General features: G+C 42.1%; 1 protein-coding gene across 4 annotated transcripts in view; it reads right to left on the minus strand.

Moving 5' to 3' along the window:
• Nucleotides 1-23,021, minus strand: part of CA12 (carbonic anhydrase 12) — a 59,054-nt gene that overhangs the window by 21,661 nt on the left and 14,372 nt on the right. For 3 of the 4 annotated variants that reach the window (XM_049784162.1, XM_049784160.1, XM_049784163.1), the window contains exons 3-4: nt 3,927-4,106; nt 3,053-3,195 (exon numbers count right to left, since the gene is read on the minus strand). In XM_049784162.1, coding sequence (XP_049640119.1) covers nt 3,053-3,195; nt 3,927-4,106 — 323 coding nt within the window. Of the gene's footprint in view, nt 1-3,052; nt 3,196-3,926; nt 4,128-23,021 lie in introns of all 4 variants that reach the window. The other variant, XM_049784161.1, reaches the window with a different exon arrangement.

Genomic DNA, 23,021 nt, shown 5'->3' on the forward strand with positions numbered 1-23,021 from the left:
AAATCCAGTTGACTCCTACCTTCATTGAATGGAAACTTTGAGACATGCCCTCTTACTAACCCCACTTGTCCCTTTCTCTCAGTTTTCTTTAATTGCAGGATTTCCAGGACAGATTTATTTGCTTATAATCCAGTGTCTGAGATAGTGCTCAGAAAGTACCAGGTATGTAATAGTGAATGAACCAATGAATGATTGATTGAATGAGCTCTATACCAGCCATTAAAAGGCACAAGTTCAGTGGATTGGTTTTTGTTTGTTTCTGTTTTTGTTTTATAGGGATGATCCTAAGTGGTAATCTAGCAATATCAAATCTGGAAATATTAAACCAACCCAGTCAACAGTTCAGTGCTAGGACATGAGAATGTCAAGTGGGGTGTCAGGGAGAAGCCAGGGGCTCCAGAGTCATATCCAACAATGCTCATGATGTGATGAGGTGTGCCTGAGGATCCAATTGAGGTCAGATATATACTGTTATTTACCCTAACTACTGTACTATCTCTGAGCTTCAAGCAAAAGTACTTAGAAGCACATACTTCTCATATTTCCTACTTATCCTAAAAGCTTGGAGGAAAACTGTCTCATGTGACTTGCCTAGTCTCTGCCTGGCCACTCTGCAAGGATCACAAAACAGTTCGGCTTAAGCTTCAGCTGTAACTTAATCACAAATGTATCCAAGTGCAGGATATTGTTTCTCCCTCAGAAGGAATAAAGCCCAATAAAACCTTTTTTTTTGGGGGGGAGGGGCAGTGTTGAGCCACAGCTGATGACGCTCAGGGGTTACTGCTGTCTATGTGCTCAGAGATCTCTCCTGGCTTGGGAGACCATATGGGACGCCGGAGGATCTAACCCTAGGCTAGTGCGTACAAGGCAGATGCATTACCAATTGCGCCACCACTCCAACCCCTTAATAAAACTTTCAGTTTTGCTCATTCATTATTTCTTTTTATTTTCCTTCCTTTCTTCTTTTCCTTCTTTTCTTCCTTCCCTCTTCCTACCTCTTTCCTTCCTCCTTCCTCCCTCCTCCTTCCCTCCTTCCCTCCTCCTTCCCTCCTTCCCTCCTTTCCTCCACCCCTCCTTTCTTCCTCCCTTCATATCCAGCAATTCTCAGGGTTCATTTCTGGATCTGTACTCAAATATTAATCCTGGTGGTGCTTGGGAACAATAGGGAGTCAAGGGTTTGAACCTACATTAGCCACATGCCAGACAAACACCATACTTATTGTATGTACTATTGTTCTGGTCCCAATTTTTAGAGATCTGAAACAAGAATACCATAAATGTAGATGTTTACCTTCACAATATAAAAATCCAAATTCTAAAAATTATATTAAAAAAAAGAAAATAAAAAAATCCAAATTCATTTTCTTTCTTTTTTTTTCTCCCTCCACCCCTCTCTGATTTTCTTTCTTAAAACAAAAATTACTAATTATTATGCCACACTACCCTGTCATGTTGGTCTTCCAACATCGTTTTGAGAAATGGAGCAGAATTCTGTATGACTAAACCACACAAAATTTAAGATCCTTACTTTTTATTCATAGGAGACCTCTGAGTTTGCACTCTGTCTTAGAACTTTCCACATTGTGGAAAATCAGACTAAATCAGAGGAGGAAACACCAACTAAGACTTGGGATGACAGGACTAGCTCCTGTAGACTATGTTACAAAGAATCATATAATTTTCATGTCCCTCCTTAGAGAATCTGTCTCTCAAACTTTATCATAGTTCCTCTTACTGACCTCTAACAAAAAATACAAGAGCCAGAAATATTGTCAAGTGTCCAAATCCTCCCAGCCTACATCCTAGCTCCTGTACCACCCCCCCCCACCAGCATTGCAATTAGCTGGAAAGAAATTGCAGTCTGGAAGGTTCACAGAGAGGTATGGTCTGAAATGCGTGTACCTAAGAAGTGCCATCCTATTGGACCAAACTGTTAGCACCTCATACATGTAATTCAGCTTGTAATTAGCTTGAGGCATTGAACGCTTCAGCAGTTAAAACAAGCAGTAGAATTGAACCATTTGCTCATTCTACTGGCTCAATAGTAGAAATTCTCTGCTTGTATTGCCCAGAAACATTCAGAACCACCCCACATGCATTATTTCTTTGGGAGCTCTAAAATGAGAGAGAGAGAGAGAGAGAGAGAGAGAGAGAGAGAGAGAGAGAGAGAGGAGAGAGAGAGAGAGAAGAGAGAGAGAGAGGAAAGAGAGAGGAGAGAAAGAGGAGAGAGAGAGAGAGAGAAGAGAGAGAGAGAGAGAGAGAGAGAGAGAGAGAGAGAGAGAGAGAGAGAGATCTCATGCAGTTGGCTGAGTAACACAGGTGACATAACTAAATGTAGTGCTGATATCCCAGGCTGGCCAAAAGCTATTGAGCTTCAGGAATCCTATGTTCCATTTCCATTGCTCCATTATTTGTGGCCAGGTGGGAGATGGGCTCTGAACCTGGGCCCTCGAGTTCTGAGGTCAATGTAAATCCAGGAAGAGAAAAGATGAGACAGCCAAAGGCAATATGTGTGAAGAGAGTCAGAAGTTTGGGATGCAACGGCTTTGGTAGGACTCAGCAGTGCAGTGCACCAGCCAGCTGATGAGATAGATGACAATCTTAGGGGAGGCAAGGTCTGGACATTAGAGAGGGAAGGCAGTACAAGGTGTGTGAGCTTCCCATGGACAAATGGGAAGAATTGCTCTTTGGGAGAGCATCACTCAATAAGTGCAGAGAAATACTCAGCACACAGTCATTGGGGTGGAGAGGGTTGGGACTGAGTTTTCCACATAATTGTTACAATCTGTGTTGTCCCCTCCATTCCGACCCATAAAAGAAAAGAAAGCTGGCACAATTTTTAAGCATCATTTGCACACATACACACATAAAACTGCCATAAAACCTCTGAGATTATGAGCTGCAATGTATGGTGCCTCAACCAGCAAGTCCTGTGAGGTGATGGGGACCTACAGGAAGCCGCAAGGCAGAGCTTTGAATGTCAGAGCTGATTGTAGCTCTGCACAAGCCAGAGAAGAGTCTGGGACCACCACCACCACCACCATTCTCTCACCTCAGCAGCAAAGTGCTTCCCTGCGACGGTGTGCTCAGAGCCGCGGGGGTCGTTGCGGTTCCCCCAATGTAGATGCAGCTGCGAGGCACTGTAGCGAAATGGGAGGCCATGGAGATACAGGTTGGAGGGCAGATTCAGCCTCACTGTGGGGAAAAGGTGCAGTCCTCAGGATCCTGGCTGCCAGGGCACTAACTCAAAGCCCTCAGTATATTGAAGGTGGGTGAAGGGACAATAAGGTAGTGCTCAGGTCAGAAATTGGGGCTGTCCCTGAGAGGACCCCTTTTGTCTCAAACAGCACCCCTCTCTGCTTAGTACCCCTGATAGAGGGGTAGCACGTTCATGCCAGAGAAGTGGGTGGTTGGTTCTTAACTGACAAGGTGTTACTCTGTGAACAGTATTACAGGAAGTACCCCTTTTTAAGGAAGCGATGGAATTCCCCACAGCAACCAACAGAATGATTGCTCTTCCGGATGCTACACTCTTGCCCGCCTGATTTCCAGTCATCAAAAACTCCTCAGACCATCTTTCAGAGGATGCTGTAAAGAGATTTTGTTTCCTACCCAGAGCTTACTAGTCAAGCAGAGACTCACCTCCAGGTTTGTCTAACTCTAAAATCTGGATGCCCCACAGTTTTTTTGTGACCCTTTGAATGGTATGTAAAACCCCAGAGAACACATCTATTCCAGAATTCAGAGAGCTTGGACCTGTCCCCTCTGGAGAGTTGCCTCTTTAAAGTTTGGATCCAATAAAACCCTCTTCCAACTCAGTGTCTCCTATAGGGAGTGTGTCCTGGCATTCACTGATGATAGTGACTCTTCACTGTCTGGCATAAAGACAGAGACCCAAGGGAGGTGTGAGCAAGCCACTTGCTCACCTGAGTGACCATCATTGGTCAGGACGAATTGCTCATGTGCAGATAGGTTGTAGCCCTGGAGTTGCAGTGGCGCAAGGCTGGCATTGTACTGAAGGATGTCACTGTGCAGGTCTATGGGAGACTGCAGCAGACCCCCACATGAAGGGTATTTCTTAGGCCAGCTCTTCTCTCCATTAGGACCTGCAAAAAAGAGATTCAATCCTAAAATTTAATTATTTTTTCCAGTTAGTCATTTCCCCCCCGTCACATGCATTATAAATTTTTCAATACAATTGCTAATTTCCCCCTCTTTTGCTTTATCCTCTGAGATCTTTCTTTATAATATTTAAATTCATTTTGTTGTATTTTTTTCCTTTTATTTAAACACTGTGATTACAAAGTTGTTCATGATTGAGTTTCAGTTTTACAGTGTACACCACCCTTCACCTAGAACATTGCCCACCACCCTGTCCTTGCATTCCCTTCTATTCTCTGCAAATGCCTGCCTCTCTCCATCTCTCTTTTTCTCTCTTCCTCTTTCTGTCTCTCTCTTTATCTGTCCATCTCTGTCCCTCTATCCTCTCTCTGTCCCTGTGTGTATGTGTGTATGTATGTATGTATGTATATGTGTGTGTGTGTGTGTGTGTTTGTCCAGACTAAAACGCAGGTTTTGCCAGGGCCTCCACATGAAAGTGGTATGTGGAGGGAAGACTGGCAGGCCTGGGCCCAGGATGACCCACCAGAAAGATGTTTGTTTGTTTGTTTTGGGTGCTATACATGTCTATGCTCAGGACTTTCTTGGTTTTACGCATAGTTATCAATCCTGGTGGGCTTGATGGGACATACAGTCACCAGGATCAAGTTTCGATCGGCTACCTGCAAGGCAAGTGCCTTATTTGATGTACTATCTCTCCAGCTCCACACTAGAAAGCTTTGCTTTTTTTACATTGTACACATTTTCTCATGATCCATCTTTTCTCTTCACGAATACCGCCTGAATTTTAGCATCTTAACATTGGTTTATTTAGCCCTTTTCATAATCCAGGAATTACACTGAACAGCTCAATACAGGCTACACAGAGGGCTTTCCTCATATGCGCCTGCCTATGAATGTGAACTGTCAGCCACGGGTTAAGGTATCCAGACTCCTGCAAGGATTTCTACTCTGAATTGTAGAAGTCCCTCCATAATGCAATGACACGGTTCCTACCCACCCAGGCTTGTATTTCAGCCAGAAATACAGTAATACTAATACATAATAATTATATATAATTATATATATAATAAATGCTTCAATTTCCAAAGAAACATGAATTTCCCACAGCTCTAAATAGGTCCCTGGCACCACTGGTGGATTTACGTGTTTGACCATCCAGTAAGATGCCCTTGAGAAAAAGAGTGTTGAATTAATAAGAATAGTACTAATAGGACCCATCTGAGAGAGACATTTGAAAGCCATAAAGTAATATTAAAAATAGGTCTGGAATCCCAGAAATAAGTACAATGTCTATGCCAGAAAGAAGCATGACAATCTGGCAACCTAATTAATGTAATTAACAAGCTATCAGTGTGGAAGAATACACCTAAAAAATGAAATCTGGGGCCCAAGTTTCTTGATAACTACCAGGTGATAGCCCTTCCTTTGAAAATGAAAATAAACAATCTAATCCCATATTCAGATAAACTTTCTTACTCTCACAGGGAAGACTTTAAAGAATGTAAAGCTATATTTAAAAGATTATCTCCTATGGTAATTAAATGGATTTTCAGGCTGAAGTTTCTCCAGAAGAGCAAATAATGGACATGTTACGGCTTGTTAGGATAGATCCAAGGTGCCCTCTGGACTTTCTCAAATTTGGGATCCAAGTTTTGCCACCTGGCAAAGCTTTTTTCAGTACATAAGCTGGAGAGGCAATGTGAACTAGACCAGAGGAGGAAGAAGTGACACTTTTTGGAACATTTCCACATACAACAGCCCCATTTCATGAGATCAACAGAGAGGGTATACCATCCTCACAAAACCCAGGTTCCTTATGCCTTGTTCTTTAACTGGGGGCCTCTCGGGAATTAAGGAGTCAGAAGCAAAGTATGGTGTCCAGGTTTGTTTAAAATGCTCTGACGAGCTGATTCCAAATCTGAAAACAGTTTGAGCAATTTCTGAGCCTGGAGCCAGGAATTACCCCTGAGCACTGCTGGGTATGACCCCCCCGCCAAAAAAAAAGAAACAGGAAGACACAAAGAAGTTGCTCTAGAGAGAACCAGTAGAAGACAGTAAATTTGTTGAGAACCAGATTTACTTTTGAATAGGGACTACAGAGAGCAATGATGCAATTGGTGTCTTGCAAACCTTAACTATCAGGAAGAGGCCAAGCTGCTAGCCTTTTTTCTCTGTTCACAATACCACCTGGGCCCACAGTTAGGGTGACAGAAGCTGCCAGTCAGAAGACCTGAATGGAAAACTCAGAAAATATAAGTTGAAGCACTAAGATTTTTCTTTGTGCCCATGACTTAAGATCAAAAGGAATCTCTTTTCTTTTCTTTTCTTTTTTATTTTTTTTTTTTGAATTTTTGGGTCACTCAGGGGTTACTCCTGGCTCTATGCTCAGAAATTGCTCCTGGCAGGCTCAGGGGACCCTTTTGGATGCCAGGATTCAAACCACCGTCCTTCTGCATGCAAGGCAAATGCCCTACCTCCATGCTATCTGTCCAACCCCAGGAATCTCTTTTCTGCTAAGAGAAATTTTTTATGAAGAGAATGACCACTGAATTCCCTCCCCTAAACTTTAAGAACTGAGACATCTTCACAACTCTATAAGTTCATGTTTCAATTAGGTTCACATGCCCAACAATAATCTTTTTTTTTTTTAATAAAAGCATTTTAAAATTATCAGAAACAGAGCTGGTATAGTAGCTCAATAGGTTGGTATAGCTGGTATAGTAGCTCAATAGGTTAGAGCACTCTTTGCATGAGGGACCCCCAGTTTGACCCAAAGCACTGTTGGTGTGTCCTCAAAAATAACCAAACAGGGGCCGGCGAGGTGGTGCTAGAGGTAAGGTATCTGCCTTGCAAGCGCTAGCCAAGGATCAGGACCACAGTTCGATCCCCCGGTGTCCCATATGGTCCCCCCCAAGCCAGGGGCAATTTCTGAGCCTTAGCCAGGAGTAACCCCTGAGCATTAAATGTGTGTGGCCCGAAAAACCAAAAAAAATAAAAAAAAAAATAATAACCAAACAAAACAGAGAGAAGTTTTCTTTTTCTTTTTATATTCTTTACTAGATAGCAGACAAATCAGATATTAAGAGCCAGAAAAGACTAAAGATGTGGGGGCCTGGGAGGGCCTTCCTCCCTTCCTGGGGCAGGATTTTCAGCCGGCACGGGCTGGCTCCTGGCAGACCTCCGTATGTGCCAGGGGCCACTTGGCCCGGCCTAGGGTAGGGGGGCCCGGACCTGGGTCACCCGACCCCCCTTTCCCCCTTTCCTCCGGATCTCCAGGTGGGTTTCTGGGAGAACCTGATGGGGCACCCTGGGTTTTCCCCACTCCCAGGCCAGCTGCAGAGATTGGCCTAGGGTGGGTCTTGAGCTCTGGTCCTTGGGGCCTGGGAGGGCCTTCCTCCCTTCCTGGGGCAGGATTTTCAGCCGGCACGGGCTGGCTCCTGGCAGACCTCCGTATGTGCCAGGGGCCACTTGGCCCAGCCTAGGGTAGGGGGGCCCGGACCTGGGTCACCCGACCCCCCTCTCCCCTTTTCCTCCGGATCTCCAGGTGGGTTTCTGGGAGGACCTGATGGGGCACCCTGGGTTTTCCCCACTCCCAGGCCTGCTGCAGAGATTGGCCTAGGGTGGGTCTTGAGCTCCTGAGATTGGCTTGGGGGGTGGTGTTTGAAATGTGGGGTGGCAGATAGCTGGTCAGTTATAGTCAGGCTGTCACTGGCAATTTCATACTAGTCTCCATGATGCAAACATTTACTCCTCCCAACTATCAGTACCCCAGATTTACCCTTCTTAACTTCAATAATACACTTTCCCCACTCCCAGGCCAGCTGCGGAGATTGGCCTAGGGTGGGTCTTGAGCTCTGGTCCTTGGGGCCTGGGAGGGCTTTCCTCCCTTCCTGGGGCAGGATTTTCAGCTGGCACGGGCTGGCTCCTGGCAGACCTCCGTATGTGCCAGGGGCCACTTGGCCCGGCCTAGGGTAGGGGGGCCCGGACCTGGGTCACCCGACCCCCCTCTCCCCCTATCCTCCAGATCTCCAGGTGGGTTTCTGGGAGGACCTGATGGGGCACCCTGGGTTTTCCCCACTCCCAGGCCAGCTGCTGAGTTTGGCCTAGGGTGGGGCTTGAGCTCCTGAGATTGGCTTGGGGGGTGGTGTTTGATCTGTGGGGTGGCAGATAGTTGGTCAGTTATACTCAGGCTGTCACTGGCAATTTCATACTAGTCTACATGATGCAAACCCTGTGGGGGCGCTAGCCACCGCGCAAACGTATTCTCCTCCCAACCATCAGTACCCCCGATTTACCCTTCTTAACTTCAATAATACACAGTTCTAATCTCAGACCAAAGACATACAGTGGATCTAACAATCCTAGAACTATTTAGAAGAACATAAATTGCACACATATATCTTTTGAATATTTTATGTATATTTTCTTTAACGGCTGTAACTCTCTCTATATTCTTCTACCATGATGTTTCTATCCACTTTTCATCTTGTCTTTTCTTTGTAAGCTGTTCAATAAGGATTGTTGGTGGAACTGTCCCTCAGTTTAATGCCTATGATTGAACTATGTCATGGAAATTGCTGGTCTTGTTCCTATTGCCTCCAGGTGCACCAATAACGCTTCATGGCATTGATCCTTCTTTGCATAGACACATTAAAATAGGAAAACACTATACCTACAGATAAGTTCTTATCTAATAAATCCCAGTACAATGTACCTTACACCCTGAACATTGACATAATGCCCTGGCACAGGCCTCAGAAGAATGGGAATTCTCCATTCACGCCAGAACCAGGCAAGCTATCTACGAAACATCCAAGGTCTTTTATAGCAACAGCTGGAAGCAGTCCTCTACCAGGAAAGACACTACCAAGGGTCTGACATCGACCTCCTAAAAAGAGACTTCCGTTTACACTGAGAAGAAGAGGAAGCAGTCCTCTACCAGGAAAGACACTACCAAGGGTCTGACATCGACCTCCTAAAAAGAGACTTCCATTTACACTGAGAAGAAGAGGAAGCAGTCCTCTACCAGGAAAGACACTACCAAGGGTCTGACATCGATCTCCTAAAAAGAGACTTCCGTTTACACTGAGAAGACTTGACAACAACAATGACCTGCTCTACAGGACATGGTTCTCTCTAGTGCCCCTTAAGTGTGAGGTGAAACGAGAGGATGCTCTGCACCATCCTGACTGCAATATGGGATATGCAGACTCCAGGACCTTTAATACAGAAACATGATACCAACAACAGAGACTATGTGAGGAATGAAGGTGTATTGCCACTACAGACGATGACTTGAATTGGACAAACTAGTTTGCCTGGAGCCTAGAGTCAGTCCTGTGCCGGGAAACTTCAGGGGTAGGGTCTCCTTGTATTTATACCATAATTTTTCTTTCCATGTCTCTTATATTTTGGTGGGCCTATGCAAACAAATGCCACTCTAACACCATTTTTTACTATTTTCCCTTGACTCCAATCCTTAAGAAAAACAACCCACTAAAACTTTTGAGGTTAACATAAACTAGTAAGCATGTGCATGGAACTAGATAAATGTACTTTGCCCTCAATGTTTAAGGAGTTACATAAGTCTAATCTCTTTGGATTATATTGTGTGCTGCTAAGAAATAGTATGTAATACAACTGGGAATTTGAGGGACAAATTAATTGTATTGTACATGGAAAAAAAAAAAAAAAAAGAACCCAGGATCATTCAGAAGCAAAAGTGCCTGCAATGCAAGCCTCAGACTTGAAGTTTGATCCTGGGTGTTGTTCAGATGTGCTATGTTCCCAGAAATTCTGCAGTTAGGGAAAGGGAATACTGTGAAAAGATAATTTATCATAGAAGACATATGGATGGACAATAAAACCATGGAGGAAAAAATACCTTCTTGTCACTTATTTTTAGAAAAATGCAAATAAAAATGAACACAATGCACTACTTTACACCTCTGAAAATGGCCTACATCATAAAGACCAGAATAGAAAACAGTGCTTGCCTAAGATGTGTGATGCTAACAACACACACACACACACACACACACACACACACGCACACATGCACACGCACACACACATGATGGAAAATGTGGAGAAATAGATACTATCATATGTATTGATACTATCATATGTGTTGATTGAAATGTAAATTGATGCAGCCTCTAAGTAAAACAATAGTTTCTCAAAATATTAAAAGTGTATCTAACATATGACTGAGCAATTTAATTCTAAAAAAAAAAAAAAAAGACTAAAGATGTGAAAGGCAAGGTTGTCCGTGGTTTTTGAGAAAAAGAAAAAACTATGACTTACCAGGAGAGTCTACAGAACCAAGTTCCAATGCAAGCCATCATCCCACCACCTTTAGTAAACAACTTGGCTGAGTCTACTTTTTTTTTTTTTTTTTGGTTTTTGGGCCACACTCGGCAGTGCTCAGGGATTACTCCTGGCTGTCCACTCAGAAATAGTTTTTTGGGTCACACCCGGCAGTGCTCAGGGGTTATTCCTGGCTCCAGGCTCAGAAATAGCTCCTGGCAGGCACGGGGGACCATATGGGACACCGGGATTCGAACCAATCACCTTTGGTCCTGGATCGGCTGCTTGCAAGGCAAACACCGCTGTGCTATCTCTCCGGGCCCTGAGTCTACTTTTGATTTATACAGATGCGTGGGCTGGACACTATGCCTAGAAGGTTCTAGAAGATTCTGTAGGCTTTCAAGCACCAAGACTTGCTACAATTTTCAGGAGTAAGAACCTTCATTTTCTGTATCAGGCAAGTTTGAAAAAGCATGCAAGAGAGCTCTCAGATATGTGGTAGTGTCCAAAAGAAATCAGCTTTGGGAATAAAGGCACAGACTTTTCACAAACATGCCTGAAAGCTGGCAACTCTGTGCCAGGAATCTATGTGGGTCTCACAATCATACCCAGCATAGGCCCTTATGGTATATATCTCAAAAGTCTGTCTTTTCTTCTCTTTCTACGCTTCCTGTGCCCTCTGACTTTTCATCTCACCATCATCATTACCATCATCCCCTTATCACTATCAGTAGCATCTCTTCACCATCATAATCATTATACTTTTGGTTCTTTCAATTCTATTACTCCACAAGACCAATAAGGCAAGAACAATCCATTTTATAGATTAAAAATTGGAAAGCAGACACATTTCAGACTGACAGTAATAGAGTTCCCTTACCTGGACCACAATATTTCAGTATTTTCTCAGTTCCCTCACTGACGATGAGGCCATGTCTGAGGCCTTACATGAAGCATAGAGCAGGCATGCATTCTCAAGCCTCTTCTATACTTCAACTCTGGACTGTGATTTATTTTGAGGGAGGGGAATAGCTCTTCTCTAGAACTACTTGCACTCTCAAGCCTCTTCCATATTTCAACTCTGGGCTGTGATTTATGAGGGTGGTGGTTAATAGTTATTCTCCAGGGACCCAAAGTCAGTTCCAGCAATATTAGACCAATAGGGACAGAAGTTCAATGAAGATCTGGCACTGCTTGGGCCCTGTGGTATTTGGAATCATCAAAGTCATCATGACAGTACTTGGGAATCTCCAGGACTGCACCTAATGATGCTCATTCACAGAGTCTTCAGGGATGCTGAAAGGACATGTGGAGGCAGGGATTGAACCCAGGTCAGCCACATACACCAGGACCATAGAATCTCCTGTCCTACAGCCTGTGAATTTTTAGCTCAGGTTCCACATTCACACTCAGATCCACACTCATGCCAAGAGTTTTTCTGCCAGAAAACTTCTTTTCAGACTGATTCTTTAAAAGGAGATGGAGGGTCATTTTGGGCTTTCATACAAATGTGACTTTACTGTGCTTTTCCTTTATCTCTACACTTTGCCACTGGTTGAATTTGTCCCTAGATAAAAGAGATCATGTATATCTTCCAGTTAGCTTTTCCAAATGAAATACAAACCTTGTTTCTCCCAGCTAGTGAATCTCCCTGCTCTAAGTAAAACAGAAGGGCTAGATTTCTGTTTTGAGATGTAACAAGAGATAAATATAGCACAGTTCAAAATGCCTTTCATGATTTCTATTGGCAGTTAGGAGGCCTAGGGTGTAAGACTTGTATTACTGAAAAAAAAAAAAAAAACAACAGATTTTTCCCATGGGATATTTAAAATATTAACAGAATCCAAGGGATGTGCCAAATTAACCCTTCAACCCTACACCACATTACCAGCATTGTCAGCAAATAATTCTCATCTCCCTGAAGAATTTTGGCAGATTAAATAGTTTAGTTGATATATAAAACATAACTACTCTTAAAACAAAACTATACCACCATTCATTCACTTAGAAAGTTGACAATGAGCAAGATATAGCTCTGACAGAGCACATGCTTGGCATATATGATGTTCTGAATGTATTCTTCAAACCCCAAAGCAAAAAAAAATACCAATTCCTTAATATTATCAAATTCAATTATAATTCATTCTTTTTTTTTCCAATTGTCTCATAACATTTTAATGACTTTTGAAATTCAAAATTTTCTCAGATGATAGTTAACTAATATGCCTCAGTCTCAGGTCAATGGAAGATTTAATGGTCCTGCTCTTCGGAATATCAACCCTTAACATCAAGCCATCATCACTGGCCCTTTGTCAATCTTGATGTTCCAAGATTAAAGTTCAGAACCATCTGCTGTTGGTCCATACCTGGCCAAATCACACTGCACAGGCTCCTGGCAGGCCCTACCTCAGTCTTTCCTCTTAGCTACTTCCATGTAAACAGGTTTAAACCAGGTGCTTCCCCAATTCTAAAAAATTGCTCATTCCACTCGTTCTTTTTGCCCTGCCCTACTTCAACAATGCAGTCATAGCCTAAAATGCCTCAGCTGATCAAAGTCTTCAAGACCCTCACACAAACCCCATATTACTCCCATGGTTAGGTCTGCTCTCCCATCCTGAAGGTCAGTTTTGTCCACCAATCTAATGTTCATATACTAATATTCATATACTAAAAGTGTGATTCCAAATGCTGCTCTTCACTCTTCTAAGTCTTTTCTACTCTTCAAAGTGTATTTCAAGGTCTACCAGAGCTACTCTAGTAGTTTTTTTTGTTTTTTTTTGCCCTTCATTCCTTGACATCATTACTGTGTTGTTTTTCTCTGGACTAGCACATAAACTTTTTTCAGTATAGTACTTTGCCTACTCTAGAAGACCTTGGAAAGACTATCACTTTCATTACACCTCTCTCCCACATACTTATCAAACACTTATCAAAAATATACTTATCAAAATTTATTTGGAGGGTTTCTTAAATTTATTTCAAGTACCCAGCCATAAAGGATAAGAGAAGTGAGTCTGAGACAGAGAGAGACAGTGAAGCAGAGGGAAAAAGAGACAGAGAAAATAAAAGAAATAAAAAAAAAGTTATAGGAAAAATTAAGATAATTAGGCTTTAAAATGTTTTATTGAATTACCATCATATAAAGTTATAAATTTATTGATAGTAATGAGGATTTTTGAAATTATTATAGTGCTTGAGGATACACAGTGCCAAGGGCCAAGTCCAAGGCCTCATATATCCAAAACTTGTGCTCTACCACTTGAGCCACATTCTCAGACTCCATATTTTCTTTATCATTTTTTCTAATTTTTATAACAGTATGATATACCAAGTTGTTCAAAATACAATCATTTCAGGCATTATAAACTCAAACACCAATCTCACTTCCTTTCACTAGTGTGCTCAATCTCTCATCCACCATCTTAGCCTGCAGGCACAAACAAATTTACTTCATATAAGTTTATTACAACATACATACAAATGAAATGATCAGAACTTAGATCAACGCAAGTAACTTAGAAATAATTGTTATATATCTCCATGGTATTATTAAAGTTAGTGTCTAAGGATTTACTGGACTGTGACTGGTGCTAGTTTGAGCCCTCTGTGCTTCAGTTGAGGCTCTCTGAGTTTAGTGGATTACTATACCATTTGCCCCATCAGATTTTCCTATGTCACTACTTGAGCTGACTCTTCTATAAGCTATTGAAGTGTTGTGTGGTTGTGTGCTGTCATGTGGCTCAGAATTTATAACAGAAAACAAATTTGGTGGCTTGGAAGTTTGACAAGGATAAATCACAGAGATAGACCATTTCTTTGCAAGGGTGTAGGGAGTGGCATTCAGCTGAGTAGTTCATACAGAAAAGGGAACCTTGCCCCTTCTCCCCTTCTGAGAATGCCAAGAGGTATCAGCCAGGACTGGACTACCTGGAAAATATCAGTGACTAATACTGATATCAGTGACTTTTGGAGCTTGATGGAGGAGCCAGGATTTTTTTTTTCAGCAGGGAAGATGGCAGCAGTGGGTGAGGGCTGTTGCATTATCCAATGGTGGTGTGCAGGGGGGCTTGGCCCAATCCCATTTCACAAGGAAAGAACATAGTTTTGGGCCCTATAGTCTAATCTCACCTGAGAGGACTTAGCTGCTCATATAATTTTAATCTCAGAATTGAGCCTTTTCTGTTGGAGGGTCTAAAGGGTGGCATTTGAGTTCTGTACTTCATGCAGAAAGGGGAATTTGCCCACCCCCTTTCTGAGAATACCAAAGAGGTATCATCCAGGACCAGACTGCCTAGGAAGTATCATTGTTGGTTATTTTCTATTAGAAACGTTTTTTCTAATGGAAGACTTGCGTCTCCTTTAATGCAGAAGCACAACAAAGACCAAAAAGAAGGCTGGATCCAGAAGAAAAGGTAGTTCATTAAAGGAATGTGACCTTGAGGATTTAGCAGGGGCTGGTCTAGCCAGCAGAAATAGAAGAAAATTCTGGACTCAGGAAGCATTTGTTAATTATTTGCCGAATAGATCAGTCCAGAACACTGAGCTGGTCTGAAATAAAACCCCTAGAGTGAAAAATACAATTAGAAATTCTGGAACTCAACAGACTGAGCATCTTACAATCAGAGTTTCTCACAGCCTGACGTGATACAAACCAAGGATCACAATATGCCTTTAAAAAGTACAATATTTTAAATTTTTTGGCTTGTTTAGGCTTGTAATACACCTTGTGTCTTGTTCTAAAATTTTTAAAGTTTGTTTATGTATTGATTGATTGGTTGGTTTGGGGGCCACACCAGCAATGCTCAGGGGTTACTCCTGGCTCTGTGCTCAGAAATCGCTCCTGGAAAGCTCAGGGGACCATATGTGATACCAGGAACCAAATCGAGTCCATCCACAGTCAGCCTTGTGCAAGGCAATTGCCTTACCGCTGTGCTATCTCTCTGGTCCCTTGTTTTAAATTTTGATTACAATTTTAGGCTTGAGCGAAGGTGCTTGCCTTGCATTCAGCAGAGCTGGGTTCTATTCCTAGCACCCTATAGGGTCCCCTGAGCCCACCAGGAGTGATTGCTGAGTGAAAAGCCAGGAGTAACCCGTGAGCATCACCAGGTATAACCAACCCCCCCCCCCGCCAAATAAATAAAATTTAATTAAAGTTTCAAAGCAGGTACAAAGTAAATAGTATATAATGGTCCCTAATGTGCTTAGCTTCATCTACCAACCTCCCTGGCCACTCCTGTTCCCCTAAATTACTTTGAAGAAAATCTAGGCTGCTCACATATAACTAAGAGAAAACTTCTAAAATAACCGCAGTATCATTTCCATGACTAACGTGATTAAAAATATAATTTTACTGTCACAAAATACACAATAAGTAAATTTCCAGTGCTGTTTCTTTAACAAGCAGTTATTTAACAGTTAGTTTGAATCAGAATCCAATAAAGTCCATGTAATGTGATAATTTTTAGGTATGATGAGTTTTTTTTTTACTTATATACCCGCCTTTCATCTCTCCCCAACATGGGTATATTTATTCTGTATTCATTACAAATGAATTCATTACCGCCTTGGGCAAATAACAATTTATTCAAGGAAATTGAGGATAATTTTACTAATTTATGTTATATTTACAAACATGGTATCATGGAAGTACAAAAGCTTATGGGGTAAATAATTTTTTATTTAGCTATGTTGTCATAATAATGCCTGTTAGATATGAAGACATCTAAGAAATAAATAAGTTTACAGAGTTGAAAATCTAAGGAGAGGGGCAATTACAAAAACAAAAAGGGGTGTGTGAAGGGAAGATGAAATTAATGGAAAGTCTCTGTGGATTGTCTTTCTCAGGAGAGATAGCAGACAAAAGGATGAATACAGGACTCTCACCAGGAGAGCATTCTCTGCAGGTGCCAGAGTTCTAGTAATTTAAATGAAGAGTTCTTAAATCACCTCTTTCTGCCCCTCTTCTCAGACTATTAGCTCTCTAGTTAAACTCGTTTATTTCTTGGATGTCTTCATTCATATCTGACAATGTCAAACAGAGCTCCTTAGGAACAAGAACTATACCTTCATGGTCCCAAGAAACTGAGGCAAACAGAATGCCATATGGGTCTTCTTTCTGATTCAGAAGCACCATTTTTGCTCCAGGTCAGCAGACCAGAGAAGAACTTGGCTATTCCACTTTGCACTATGGTGATGCATTTCTTCTAAACACCCAACAACACACGAGAAACACCGCCAGACAGCAAAAGTCACAAGTGAAAGTAATGTAGAACTATACCAGTGAAGACAATAGCTCTGAAAACCCAAACAGTATCAATCAGCTAAATAATCTCTCTATTGAGGACTTTAGAGAGGAAAGGTTAAGGATGTTCAAAGAACTCAAACTAACAGTGGAATAGATAGCAAATAAAACACAAGAAATTTGGGAGCAGAAATGAGAAAAAATTCAAACGGAAATGACAGAACTGGAAAATTTGAAAAGTGAAATGAAAAATTCACTGGAAAGCATCATCAGCAGAGTAAGGGGTGCTGAAGACAGAATCATTGAGGTGTAAAACACCTTCAGACATTAGCAGAAGATGGAAAAGAGTCTTAAAACAGCTGACAAGAGAAATTTGGGATGGATTCAAAATAGCGCTGAAATGAATATAGGTGTGCTAAGGGCATTTTGTACTGTGTTTTTGTATTCCTAGGGTATATCCCTAGGAGTGGTATAGCTTTCTTTGATTTCTATGGGGATCCTCCATATTTCTTCTCTAAACTTCTTATCTGAGATGCTAAATAGGAGGGAACGTACTGCAGGTGTCCCAAAACACTTTACCAAAAATGTATCTTTACTCCTATGTTCATTGCCACACTATTCACAATAGCCAGAATCTGAAAACAACTCAAGTGGCCTGAAAACAGATGAATGGATAAACAACAGCACATCTAAGCAATGGAATACTATGCAGCTGTTAGGAAAAAATGAAGTCACAAAATCTGCTTATATATAAGTGCCTATGGAAATTGTCCATATATCCATTTCATTCATGCTGAAGGAAATGAGTCAGAGGGAGAGGGATAGACACAGGATGATTTCATTATTTTGTGGGATATTAAAAATTAGTATGGTGATACTAACCAAAGACAACAGAGAAAAAGGCCAGGAGGACTGGTCCATGGTATGAAGCTTTCCACAGATGCAGTAGGGCATAGAAGGGACCACTATGGGGCCGGAGAGATAGCATGGAGGTAAGGCGTTTGCCTTTCATGCAGGAGGTCATCGGTTCGAATCCCGGCGTCCCATATGGTCCCCCGTGCCTGCCAGGAGCAATTTCTGAGCCTGGAGCCAGGAATAACCCCTGAGCACTGCCGGGTGTGACCCAAAAAACCCACAAAAATAAAATAAAATAAAATAAAAAGAAGGGACCACTATGACCATGATAGTTGAAAACTATCACTCTCGACAAGAACTCGTTGTTGAAAGGATGTAAAGTGATATGCATAATACTCCTTTAGTAATAATATTGAAAACAGCAGGCCTAAAAAGAAAAAAGGAAGACCAACCTCAAATTGAATAATAATATATGCACTTTGATATCCAAACTCTGTCAAGAAGTGTCCAAGTGACAATAAGACTTACTTTTAATAGGAAATTTGTATTATTTTTTGAGGACACAGAATGCATAAGGTGGTAACAATGCAATTAATGAGAAGCAAATACAATGTAGATATAAGACAATGTAGATACAATGTAGATAGGATTTTTGAAAATAATTTTTAATTGGATCACCAGGAGATACAGAATTCCAAAGTTGTTCATGTTTAAATTTCATTTATACAATGTTCCAACATCCACTCATTCACTAGTGAACATTTCCCACCACCAATGCCCATAGTTTTCCACCTTCATCTCACTAGCCTGCATCTATGGCAGATATTTCCTTGATATTAATATATATTCATATATACATATAGATACATATGTATATATCCCATTTTAATACTGTTGTTTTCAATATTATTAGTGAAGAGGTATCATGAGTTTGAACATGAATGGAATCCTACTATTTATATCTGCTTCTTGCACTTAACATAAAGTATCACAGACTCATCCACATGCTAGCATGTGTCAGCACTTAACCCCTTTTTTTGGCAGAACAAAATCCCATGCTATGTCTAGCCCACAATTTCTCCATGCAGAGAGTTACTGTTCACTGCAATTTAAGTATCTGACTCTGGAAAAAATTGCTATTCTCTTAAGTGATGGTTGATTTAAATAACTCACCAGTGTTTTTCCTATTTGGATTTTGGGATAAAAGCTGTGGCTGGAGGGGCTGGACCAATAGTATAGTGGATAAAGCACTTGCCTTGTGTGCCCAACCTGAGTTTAATTTCTGGCACCCCATATGGCCCCATGAGCAGAAGTGATCACTGAGCAAAGCCATGAACACTGCCAGGCATTATGCAAAAGAGAGAGAGAGAGAGGGAGAGAGAGAGAGAGAAGAGAGAGAGGGAGAGAGAGAGAAGAGAGAGAGGGAGAGAGAGAAGAGAGAGAGGGAGAGAGAGAAGAGAGAGAGGGAGAGAGAGAAGAGAGAAGGAGAGAGAGAAAGAGAGAGAGATAGGCATGAAAGGCAAATGGACAAAAAAAATCTGGATTTCCTTAGCAAGAGTCAAGGAAGCTCTTAGATGTAACAATTTTATGAATGAAAAGATTAAATTACAAATAATTATAATGATAAGGGCAAATTCCAAGTAGCTATATTCTCTGGGCTAAGCAAAAACTGGTGAGCTAAAGCTGCCTGACTGGCAGTTCTTCCCAGGGAAATATGAGCATGTCCCAGGTGCTTTCAGAGCTGGCACAGCTGTAAGCTGGCTGCAAAAACTGCTCTGTCCTTTTCCTCCCCCTCTCCCTTCACCTGCTCAGCATTTTGCTTTGTTACCTGTGAAGCTGAGAGTGAGAGGATTCGATTTGATTCTGTGTGTGGACAACTAGTCCAGGGAAACCCAAAGACCTAAACTAAATGTCTGAACAGGTCCTGATTTGAGGGAGGGAGGGAGGGAGGGAGGGAGGGAGGGAAGGGAATAGAGAGAGAGGGAAGGAGGGAGGGAGGGAGGGGGAGAGAGGGAGGGAGGGAGGGAGAGAGGGAGAGAGAGAGAGCGAGAGAGAGAGAGAGAGAGAGAGAGAGAGAGAGAGAGAGAGAGAGTGTTTTACAGGGAATACAAGGCCCCTAAAGATGAGGTATATGCTCTGCTTCAGAGCCTCATCCCTGGCCTTAGTTGTGAATTTAAAGTCTCTTTAGTAGAATAAATATCCCCATTTTCACTCTCAGATTTCTCTCTTCCTCTTCACAACTAAGCATCTTGAGTGAATTTTCTCTTCTGCTCCTCCATTTTTTTCCTGTGGGTCTCATTGCTATGGGACTCTGACTTCCATGCCCACAGGCCTCTGAATTAAATCCACTCTTCTCATCTTGTTTTCTTGCAACCAGTGGTCTTGGTGCATACCCCTTCCAATCCTGAAACATCTCAAGTTTATGGGGACAGGGCTTTAACTATGTGCTTTATCCATTTAAGTTGATTCCAGGTTGTTTTACTGGATCCCTCCACAGATCTTGGCTTCAGCATCTGAGCGGCTCACACACAACTACATGGTTGACATTGTGCTGGGATAAAGGCAGCTTGTCAGGATACACTAGATCACATCACAGGGAGAACCTCCCCAGAGTCAACTTTTTGATTGCATCCAGAATGTGAAAAAGCTTAAAAACCTGCCCTGTATTCTCTGTCCCTGCTCTTTGCCACCCAAGAATTTTTTCTAAGTATAAATTCAGCTGTCCGGGGCTGGAATATCGGTACCCACTTAGGGTATATTTTCAATCAGTGGTTCTCTCAGGTAATTTTACCCCCAGGGGGGACATTGAAGTGTCTGCAGACATTTTTGATTATCAACGTGAGAGAATGCATGGGATGGGAGAGGCAGAGCTCAGCATTCTACAGTACACAGGACAGGCCCCACCACAAAGATGGCTTCTACCCATGACTACAGTGTGAAGAGAGAGAAGCCCTGGTCTATAGTTTAGCTCTTTAAACTAAGACCCGATGCATAACTAAATGTGGGGGAGGAGGGTCAAAAATACCTTTACGTTTTGTTTTTAAATTTTTTCTTTATGATTTATGATAAGTACATGTTTGATTTGTCTGTTTTGTAAAAAAAATATATACTCATGATCACACAAACGTTTCTCAGACAATAGTAGTAGTGATGAGAAAGTTAGACACCTTGGCCTGGCTGGAGCATTTGACGGGGTCAACAGAAGGAGGACCAGGTCATTCAAAGCAAAAGAGGCTTTTTGTATGGGCTGGGTGTGCCAGAAAAGAGGAATGGGGGCCTAGCCTTGGGGACAAAAAACACAATCAAGCAGACAAACTACAGGGCTTGATGGGCCAGGCTGGTGTCAAGAGATGGTATAGGACATAGGTCACTGGGCAACAAAATGGTGGCTGCCCAGAACACTGGTGATGATATAGCAGTTCTGGATTTGCTTTCTAGTCTGTTATTGCCTGTTATAATATCAAGACTACAGTCAAATTTTGTTACTCTACAAAGGCAAATAAAATATTTGCCTAAGTTGCCATTTGCTGAGCACTCTCAATATACTGGGAATCACCGAGTATCAGAGGTTGGCTGGATTTTTCTGCAAATGACCCATATTGTGAACTTTAGGTTTAGCAGACTGCCAGCTCTGTAGCTTTCTCAGAACAAAGCAAACAGAAAAAAATGAACACAAATGAGCCTATCTGAATTCTAAAAAATCCCTATGGTCAGATCAGGAGGTAGGCTGGATTGGGCCCTTTAACTGTAGATCACCAACTCTACATATTTACTATATAGTAAATAATTTAATCTATGTAATGACCCTTATCACCATACTCTGCTGTGTGTGAATAGAGGAGGTGAATAAGGCACAGGGGGCGGGTGATATGTCACATACCAGGAGTATAGTAGGGATCTAGCCCTGACAGTTCATGACTTTTATGCAGCCTCCTAGTGCTTGGCAATGTGCAGAAAGCTAAGCAGAGCAGCTAGTGTGGGGTACTGGGAAGTGACCAAGAACAAGTTCTAGGTGATGGCCCAATGCCAGAGTAGAGAAGCAGCAAAGGAGGGGTGTATGGCTTCATAAACATTCCTGAGGAGCCTGGGATCACAGAAACCATCAGGGGAGTTGATCAAAGATACTCCTTTCTACAGCTATCCAGGCTGGATCTCAAATTACAGTGAAGGCAGACAGACCCTTAAACATTGATCCACTCTAACCCAATCTTTCACTTGCCACGAATTAAAATGAGGAAATCCCTTTTGAGACCTACCCTATGGCATTCTTACCATTATTGCACCAAAGAATAAGAAAACGTACTTAGGGATGTTTCTTATCACACCTGAAGATCTTCAGTCAGACCATTTTTGTCACCTTTCCTGAGGGGCATGAAGAGCAGTAGGAAGGTCAAAGGCTTTGGAGCCACCCGCCAAGCTGCCAATCAGAGCTCTGCCCCACTGAATTTTGTGCCCTGTGCCCATCTTCTAGAGTCTCTGAGCCTCATGTACAAGAGAAAAGTGGCTACACTACTGGGGTATGCCAAAGAGAACAGGACAGCCAAAGAACAACACATACACAGGATAAACAAAGCCCTTAGGCCCATCTGAGCTGGAAAGTCTCCATTATTCTTTTCCCAACCTTTTAAGAGAAAGTTCTCCCTTTCACCTCACCAGAAAACAAATCTCACACTCCCTATATGTCTCCTCTTACTCCTAATGAGATATGCATGATATGGCATTTCATTTCAGACTGGTTGGGCTTCTGAAATCCTAGCATCCCTGATCAAGTACCACTTCTCCTTGTGCCTTCCCTGACTCCTAGACCCAAAAACATAAACAAATGGCTCTTTTCTTGTTCAATCAGACACATCTCTCTCTATCATCTCTCCTGGCAGGCTTAGAGCACCAGCCAAGCAGCCCCATGGAGAGGGGTTTGCTCTCAACTCACACATGATAAATTGCTTCTTTTAAACAACTGTCTTTGAGCCTAACTAATGGCTTCTGACTCAATTTTGAACCCCTCAAGGTCTTAGAATATCAACCAGTTTGGAGTAGCTCAAAAAACACCACTGAGAAAAAAAAATGTCCACCACTGAGAGGAAAAACTCTGGCAAGTTCACCTTCACTGTAGAGCTACACTTGGTCATTGACCCAGGAAGGACTTGTGTCTAGGGGAGGTTAGGTGCAGTTAGTTAATGCATGATGTTCAAAAAAGTAATTGGAGTTTTTCTGATCAGGCATACTTAGTCTGACTCAGAGATGTGAATGTGAATGTGTCCTAATTTGATCCTGCGGACAGACAGATTTAAAACCTACACTAAAAAGATTGTCAAGAGGAGTAAGAGGGAAAAAAAATTGTCAAGAGCTGGGGAGTCTCTTTGGAACTGCTACATGGAGGCACAGAAAAGAACTTGTAGAATTTACCAAATCAAGATGAGTTGTCTTATCAGGGCCAGTAATGTTGCTTCATAGAGAGAGCATGTGCCTGGCATGTATGGCGCCCTATTTCACT

The sequence above is a fragment of the Suncus etruscus genome, chromosome 1 (genome assembly GCF_024139225.1).
Source record: "Suncus etruscus isolate mSunEtr1 chromosome 1, mSunEtr1.pri.cur, whole genome shotgun sequence".
NCBI lineage: Eukaryota > Metazoa > Chordata > Mammalia > Eulipotyphla > Soricidae > Suncus > Suncus etruscus.